Genomic DNA, 9,266 nt, shown 5'->3' on the forward strand with positions numbered 1-9,266 from the left:
CTACGATTTGTTTTCTGAATTTCCTTTATTTCTGCTTATAAATGCAAACTGGTATGATTTAATTTGTTCTTTTGAGCTCTAAACTCGTAGTCTTTTGGATAAATTTAATCTAATTTATTTATTCATTCATTTATTTTTTTTCTAACTCAATAACAACAATTAAAAAACTGAAGTACGAAGAAACTATTGGGGTTTGCTACAGCTCCTGTTTGGGCATACTTTACCGACAACAACAAAAAACAAATTTCTGAATATATCTAAATATGTCTGCAGTAAACATGGGGGCTTATAACCGCATTATAATCGAATTTATCGTCACTAATCCGGATAAAACTGTTTCTGCCATTTTTAACAGAGTTTTAGATAATGAGCTGTGCTGCGTTAGGCCCCGCCCCTCTAGAGTTGCTGGAAGCAACAGGAAGCGACAACCCCAAAACTATTGTAGGCAGGAGGAGAAAACAGAGGAGGCCAAAATCAAACCGGGTATAATTATTCCTCCTCACATCGGATCCACCGCTGGTTTGTAATAAACTTCAGACTTGATCCCGGCCTGCCCCCTCTGACCCGGTTCTGAGGAGTCAATACGTGGCAGATTGAAGAGCATGTCCTTCACACAAAGCTAAAGAAAGCTTCACCTGTAGCTCAGAGGAAACAGACGAGGTAAGACCAGCCTATAACTGTGAGTTACTCAAGCTGACTGTGATTCATGCATGGCACACTGTGGCAGCTCTATGCAGTGTTGTTCCAGATGTGTACATTAAAAGTTAGCTGGCGGTGCTTCGACTCATCCACTCCTGGTTCTACTTTTTTCTACTGTTTTCTCCCCAAGCTCTCCATTTTTGTTTTTAAGGGAGCAAGAAAGTTGTTTCACTGCTTTTTCAGACATTTTAACTCACCAAAGAGTGCTATGGAGGAGCACCACGTGTCACAAAGAGAGGGCTTTCCTTTCCGTCTGTCCTGGCCTGTTTGTCTTTGCCTCCGCCCACCGGCCTCGACAATGTCCGGCTGCATCTGCATTGATCAAGACTTGGATGAGGAATGTTAGGTCTGTGACTGAGCCAGCAGTGATAGGTGATCATCAGGCAGGTGAAGATATTGCTCCCAGAGCTGCAGGAAAACAACAAGGTGTTGAGATTTTTTCCCTCCACATCTGCGCTGCTGTCTTAAGCTGACCTGAAACAAACATTTATAGGATAGCCAGTCAGCTTCTGGCAGGATGACAGACAACATCAGGTCTAATTCGTTTTAGGATAGTTATTTCTGTCTGTGACCTATTTCCCTCAGTCTTGCACTCACTGCCTTCCACTCACTACATATTTTGGTTATAATTTTCCAAATCTTACACTGTAACTTAAGTTACAGACTGTTAGGTTGCTGTTACTTGCGCTCGTTTCATACCAAATCAAAAGGATTTTGACTAAAGCCTATATTCTACCCCCACACCTGCCTCTTCCTGCCTCTTTTAAGTTAATCAGTAAATCTGAAACTTTATTACTCATTTTCTGTTTTTGTCGCTGGTCTGCCTCCCCCTGACACACTTTTGGACTTCCAGTGGAAAGTTGCGTACTCACATTGAGAAAGCGATGGGTGACAAACTCTTAAAGTATGTGGTATAAAGGCTAAGAGGAATTAAATAGCATTAAATGAATTATTGCAAACAGCATCTAAATTTAGTCATGTAATATGAAATCAAGCCAGCTGTTGCACTTAGATTCGTTACCGGTTGGTGATGGGTGGTTTTATGTTTCGCTGAAGAAACTGTTTTCTTATATTAAAGAGTATTTTTTCTATATTTTGATTTATTTCTCACTTCAGATCTGTTTTGAATGCTGTTTGAAGATCTGTTTTTTGCACATTCATGGAATTGTAGTTGCAGTTCTTGTTTGCGGACACTGACTCAACTTTATTTGCAGAACAGGAACGGATGTGGTGTTTTTTTTAATGAATCATGCATTTATCATCAAAAGTTTCGACCGACCACTTCAAATATTGTGGTTTTGGCTGCATGAAAATCTAAAACCCTGATGACAAAATTGCTCAAATTATTTTTCTGTTGATTTCAATCTCTTTATGAATTTTATGTATCCAGTATTTAAGCCCAGTAAAATATCTGTGAGTATTGTCAACCCCATATATTCCCGTCTATTCCAATCTGTAACCTCTTAGAGCAGTTAGGCCGGTTTTATTTTACGAGGTCAGTAGCCTATATCAAGATATTAGGTTCACTTGCATAAAAACAGTTAATCTTCACATTTAGGAAGACGCGCATTCACTTCTTTACTCTACAACTCCAAGGACTTACAACAAATCAGTACTTTCTGAAAAATGTTTAATTTTGTTTTTTATCTCTTCATTTTTTTATTAAGAGGCTGATAGTTTAACTCTAGACACCCATAGCTTTTCTGATTTTAGTGTTACAAACAATGATCCCAAAAGACATAAAAAAGAAAGTCACGCTAAAGCTATTGTGCATCAATAGAGGCTTATAGTGAATTAAATGTGAAATGTCAGCTTTAAAAAAACAGGTTAAAGAAATCAAGTTAAAAAAAAGGCACAGAAGTTGTCTTGATTGTTGTTTAACCTGTTTAATCCCAATCCATGCCCATCCCACGCATGAAAAGATGTTCAGAGCCTCCTCTCCTGCTACCTGGTGAGGCTTATTGCTTTTAGTTACGGAAACTATGGGTGCATTTCATGTCACCTCTGGTTTATGTTAAACTGTTTGTGACTCACTGCTCTGCTGTGAGGGTCAGTGTGCACGCAGCGCTGTCACACATACTAAAAGTCTAATGCCACAGTGAAGAGAGACATCATCTAAAAGTTTTTTTTAATGACACACAATCTACCCAAACTATGTATTGGGCACCCTGTGCCCCCCCTGCCATAACACTGGGCCCCTCCTTGGGGACGTGCCCCCCTGTTTGAGATCCACTATCTTACAACATTACTTACAGAATTGGCTCCTCCCTCACCTGGGGGGAGGGGCAGAGTCCTTGGGGTCCTGGCCTCAGAACAGGGAGCACTAATGTCATGAACTGCATGTTCTGATCCTGTGTGAACTGTACTGAACCAGTACTAAAAACCCCAGAGGGCAGTAGGTGTTGGATGAAGCATAAATGACATAAAGTATCGGGTTAGAAAATTACAGGTTTTAATGTTGGGAACATGTGGGGACAGGTGTATCAAACTGAACACAGGGTGGTTAACAAAAGGAATATGGAGTTAGCTGAAGCTTTGTTTGGTTGAGGGTCGACTGCCTCATATGACACTGAATGGATGGACAGAGTTGGTGGAGAGGTGGGAAGAAACTGATTTGAGCTCTGCAGATATGCGAGGGCTTTGATCTGCATTGCCAGAGTGGCTGCATAAAATCCTGCGTTAAGTCTATTTGCTTTAAACTGGCTTCTCATGCACAGAGTCCTTTGACTCCTCTCATGAGGTCAAGTACTTTGTCCTGTTGTTTACAGATTATAACATTTTTTGGCAGATGCACAGCAGCGGTGATGAATTCCTCTTTTAGTGAAAGTCTTTCGTATATTTAAGCGCTTTGCAGCCAGAGGACCTGGAGAGCTGCACAGAGGCTCCACTTTAATGGAAGCCAGCATGACCAGACATAAAATTTCCGTGCACTTAGCTTTGATGTAGTTGACTCCTGCTACAGGAAGGCTTAAAACAAATTGAGAATTAATAATCTCTTTTATAATATGTTAAGTAGCACTGATCAGTATTTTTAGATTATTGGGACTCCATGGAAGAGGGAGCAGGTGCTTGTGGTTGTGAGGAGATTGATGCAAAACATTTTATTAACAGAGCTGCCCTTTTTAGTCTTTGACCACCTGAAGCATACTAACACCAAATGGTGTACCTTAAGAAGTAATGAGGGGTTCAACATCTTGCCAGACTGGAGGAACTTACTAATGCTCCTCTATTGGTGAAAGACCTCCTCTATGTGAAGACAGAACTGACTTGACATGAAAGAACATTTGAAAATCAATTTGTGAAACCCAAACAAGTGATTCTTGTACTTGGCATTCAAAAAGTGGAAAAAAAATTTGTGACTGCTAATAATTTGAGAAATCAAATTTTAGTTTTCTTTTTACTTTTTGTGTTTTCTGTTTTTTAAAGATGACCACATCAATTTTAACACACTCTTGTACAGCAGCATGTTTTGAAAGTTGAACTCCTGGCAATCATAGGCTGAATTTGGCCCAGACACTGGATGATTTAACCACTTTTCTCCCGCTTGAATCAACTCCCCCAGTTTCTCAGTTGCAATGGTTCCAAAAAAACAACAGTTTGTTGTTTTAAATTAAGTTCTGAACAAACTCACTCCTCTACCAGATCAACAATAAAGGTTTTTAAAATCTCATTTTTGTGCTACAATCATTTAATGACTTGTGCTTTTCTTGTGTATCACAGTCTGTTGGATCCTTGCCATGGCCCATGCAACCACACTCCAGTATGAGCCAGTGGCAGAGATAGGAGGAGGCGCTTACGGGACAGTTTATAAAGCCCGAGACACAGAGAGTGGACAGTTTGTAGCTCTGAAGAGTGTTCGTGTCCAGACGGACCAAAATGGCCTTCCGCTCTCTACGGTCAGGGAGGTGGCTTTGCTGAGAAGACTGGAGCAGTTTGACCATCCCAATGTGGTCAGGTAAGACGGATCAGGGGGTTGTTTTTTGTTGTTGCTGGTTTCATTTGACTCTGAAAACTTCTCACAAAAGTCACTTCTTTTCATTATACTTTACAGGTTAATGGATGTGTGCGCCACCCAGCGGTCAGACCAGGAGACTAAAGTCACTTTGGTGTTTGAACATGTGGACCAAGACCTTAAGACATATCTAGAGAAGGCCCCAGCAGCCGGATTATCCCCTGGACATATCAAAGTTCGAACAAGCACTATCTAAAACTCCAAAGCACTGACCTAAAAACTGTTTTTTTTTTTTTTTTTAACATGTACTCTTCATATATTTTGTTTCTGTTCAAACGAATCTCTGTGTTTTTTCAGGATCTGATGAGGCAGTTGTTGTGTGGTCTTGCATTCCTGCACTCAAACCGAGTGATCCATCGAGACCTGAAACCAGAGAACATTCTGGTGACCAGCAAGGGCCAAGTGAAGCTGGCTGACTTTGGACTGGCCAGGATCTACAGCTGCCACATGGCTCTTACTCCTGTGGTAAGGACTTACCTTGTGCGACCACTGACTTTAGTACATGGACTTGACCTCAGTAACATCACCAACCAGTTTCTGCAGGATAGTTTTAAAGTCTATCCTCAGTGCCGTATTTGAAATGCTGCCTCAATATAGTTTTTGATCAGTCTAACAACAGGCAAAGAGGTGTCACTGAGGTTAACGCTAAATGCTACCGAGTATTCCCCATGTTACGTCAGCTGTGACTCCAGTTATGCATAACATGTAACCTTAATGTCATCACAACTAATGAGTTAGTAACAAAAAAATCACCCCTGTACAATATACAGAGTTTCTTTGAAATGTTTTTGTAGCAGCCTATAGACATGTTTATTGAAGCTGTCCTTGAAATTTGTTGGATGTGAGAGGTAAAGGCCCTGATTTAATAGATCTCCCAGATCCCCGACAATGGTGCCCGATGCCAGACTGATGCCATCTCACTAGAAAACCATCTATGAGGTGGTTTGGCCCAAGAACAATGACTTAGTTTACTCAGTTTTTACAAGTTTGGCAGTTGTAAACTTCTGGTCTTCCAGGTTTTTTACATCGTAAATGTGTGTGCCTAGTTTAATTAACTGATTGGATTCTTCTGACTGCATTAATAGACACATCTGAGTGTTTTCAGCCAACAATGCCAACATACTGATAGTCCGAAGGTATTATTTGCCAATATGACATCTCAGTTCTTCTGTTCAGTATCTTTTTTTCTTATACCTGTTTTAAATCATTTTGTTCCTCCCTTATAAATGGACTTAATATTTTTGTCTCTCAGGTAGTCACATTGTGGTATCGACCTCCTGAGGTTCTGCTGCAGTCCAGTTATGCCACTCCTGTGGATATGTGGAGCACTGGCTGCATTTTTGCTGAAATGTTCAGACGCAAGTGAGTCAACAAAATAATGACCAGACAAACATGTCTGGTCCTCTAAAATCCTGTTCAAAATGTGCATTAGGAACATCAGGTCAACAGTGACACACTACTGTAAATAAGACACACAACATGTGAAATTCAGCCTACTAATTCTGCGAGGAATATTGTGTGACTGAGCTGCCAGATCCGTAGAGAATCAACATTCATTCACAGCAGCATCATCTAGTGGTAAAAATGACTCATAGCTTGAAGACAAAGACCAGCCCTATGCCTTTAAGTAATTGCTTTAGATACAGAGGGAACAATTTTATACTTTTAGCCAATGATAATCAACATTTCAAAAGATTGTCTCTATAAAAAGCTGCAACGTTTTACAAATTATATGAACAGTATATAAGCCAAACTGCTAATATGCTTCTGTAGAGCACCGAGCTCCTGTGTGTTCCTGTTTCAGAGACTTTCAAATCAACAGAACGTAACCTACCTCAGTCTGTTAACTGTGGTTCACCCTCTCTCTTTGGTAGACCTTTGTTCTGTGGAGAATCAGAAGTGGACCAACTTGGGAAAATCTTTGAGTAAGTAACAAACAGTTTTTATCCCATTCCCCTGATTAGGAAGATTCTAATTAAAATGTTTTGTTGCTCCAGAGTCATCGGCTTGGCCCCAGAAGAGGAATGGCCAACTGATGTCACCCTCTCTAGAAATAATTTCCCCCCTCTCTTACCTCGACCAGTCTCAGACTTTGTTCCAGAGATAAATGAGCAGGGGGCACAACTGTTGCAGGTAAGATTTCAGCATGTATTCAGAATGTAAAATGAGGTTTTACTTGCCTCAGGAGGATTCATTTTCTTTAAAGTTTGTACACTCATAGTCTGCTGATAGTCCACAAAAAACCACAAATGTCACCTCTTGGTTTCATATCATACGTTGCAAAACAAATGAAGCCTGACAAATAAAATTTACTCAAATAATCCAATTAAAGGTTCTGTCTGGAGTTATTTGCTTGTGTTGAAACTGATTCGGGAAAGTAACCATGGTGCCTCGATATTACCCACGAAGGCAAAAAAGACCATCAACCTGAATGAAATACTTCTATGCAGTACTTTTTATTGTCTGAAACTGCTGCGTCACGGTAGGCGCTGCAAGAGGTGGCATATCAAATAGACACACTGCTTTTTCACAGGGGTGATCAGAAGGTACTCTCATGCTTTAAAACAATATGCGACTGAAATCATAAAGCTCTGATGGGGCTTAAAGTTTTCTCTTTCCTTTTATTCTGAATGTTTGCTATTTTTTATGCTGTTGTTAACTGTAGGACCACGGGCCCTTGAGCATCGCTATATCGGTCCTCTGTATGTGCTACACATATTGCAGAATTGACAATAAAACTACCTTTAAACAAAACGGACACCCAACCCTCTCCTTCAAAGAGTTATTGTTTAGCTGGTGTGTCATTTTAAAAGTGTTTTCGTATACTTTCTGTCCATCACCCTGATCAATAACTTTCTGTAGTTTCCACTTGTTGCAAAGTATCTGACCTGGCATGTGATCCTACAACAACAGGCTTTTGTTTTAACTTTAATTTTACATAAGTTATTTAAGTCATAATGTGTTGGTTTATGAGCATATCAAAGGCTTGTCATTGAATTTTGTTGTCCACTCACATAGCCTCTGGTTTATGTTAACTTTCTGTTTGTTTTAGTTTCATATGTAGCACTTTATGAATGAACTATATGTAAGACGTGACTATAATGCGTTCCTAATGTGCCACTGCTCTTTCTTCCCAGGAAATGCTGACCTTTGACCCCTTTAAACGAATATCTGCCCTGAAAGCCCTAGAACACCCATATTTCCAAGACGAGGAGACATTGACTGAGACAAAAAGCTGAAAGGTGCTGTAAAACATGCAACCAGAGATAACGGTGTCTACATTTTGACCTGGCCTAAGCATAGAGGATTTAAATTTCATTGCTTTGGGATTTTTTTGTCACCCCTGCATCAAAGAAGGATTTAAGTCTGAGAGATGGAGTAAAAAAAGAAGAAGAGGTAACTTGAGGATCACTGGCAAACATCCCAACATGTAAATGTCACAGTTAATGGTCTTAACATGTCACATCTCTGAGGACAGTACCAGTGTTTTTTATGTTGGCTTTCTGTTTGGGTTGTCATCAGTGGGGACTGATGCACACACTGCCAATCATCCCCTCTGACACGCTGCTCTTGCTATCTTTGTTGAGAGTTCAGACAGAATGATGCTGAGATGTCATCTTTCCTTTTAATAGGCAGAAAAAAGTCTGACAGATGACACCTCAGGGTTAGAAGAGCCAGTTATTAGTGATCCTACTGTATTTGTGATAATATGTAATACCACAAGCCTGTGATGAGGAACTGAGCTGTACCAAAATCATGAGGAAAAAAACCCAGTCTGAAAATTGAAAAAGAATAACGCACAATAAAACATTCATGTCAAAAATACTGGTATTGCCTTTAAATCTGTTGTGCTTTCTGGAGGACAGAAGAGTTGATGTTGTAAATTTTTTGCTCAAACTACCTGAAATCAGACAGGACTACAACACACTTTGATAAAACTAATTTGAATCATATTCAGATTTTTTTGTATATTGTTTTAGATGGCTGTCCCCTTTGAAAAGAGACCTGATTATATGAATGTCAAAGGGGAGGCTGACACATTTTGGGAAAAAAAAAACATAATCAACGCATATTTCTCATTTTGCTTTCTGTGACAGTTATTACTTTGTTTGGAGATCAGTGAAATAACTGTCACGCTAACTGTGTCATTTCATGGTGTACACTTTGTTTTTGAATAAGTTAGCATTTCTATAATCAAAGGAAATGAACATTATCAAAAAAAAGTGCATTTTAAACAAAATATGCAGTGAAACCTATATCCTCCTTCTGATGAGCTCTGAGTCTGCAAATTTAAAGTCTTTATTCTTTCATGTGTCCGACCTAAGTCTCGGATTGACTCTAATAGCAATGCAGAGGGAAAAATTCATGTGTACACATAATCTTCATCCATTTTCCAAAGCAGATATCCACATCTTCTATTTTTGCATAGTGTCTCCACCGTCTGATGGAGGGTTTAGTGTAATCTTGTTTGATGTGGTCTGATATGCTCCAAAACATTCATTTAATTCATACAGGATCTGGAAAGTCTTATTTAGCTGCAAACAAAGCTAATTAG

General features: G+C 39.6%; 1 protein-coding gene across 1 annotated transcript; it reads left to right on the forward strand.

Moving 5' to 3' along the window:
- Window positions 1-401: 401 nt before the first annotated feature.
- cdk4 (cyclin dependent kinase 4) lies at window positions 402-8,523 on the forward strand. The gene is made up of 8 exons (XM_074666598.1): window positions 402-660; window positions 4,420-4,654; window positions 4,751-4,886; window positions 5,009-5,176; window positions 5,964-6,073; window positions 6,586-6,636; window positions 6,709-6,844; window positions 7,849-8,523. Exons 2-8 carry the CDS (start codon window positions 4,437-4,439, stop codon window positions 7,948-7,950), a joined length of 921 nt encoding a protein of 306 aa, XP_074522699.1. The 5' UTR covers window positions 402-660; window positions 4,420-4,436; the 3' UTR covers window positions 7,951-8,523.
- Window positions 8,524-9,266: the final 743 nt, after the last annotated feature.

This window comes from Halichoeres trimaculatus, unplaced genomic scaffold (genome assembly GCF_033239565.1).
Source record: "Halichoeres trimaculatus isolate MK-OKI-2021-1 unplaced genomic scaffold, fHalTri1.1 fHalTri1_scaffold_1, whole genome shotgun sequence".
NCBI lineage: Eukaryota > Metazoa > Chordata > Actinopteri > Labriformes > Labridae > Halichoeres > Halichoeres trimaculatus.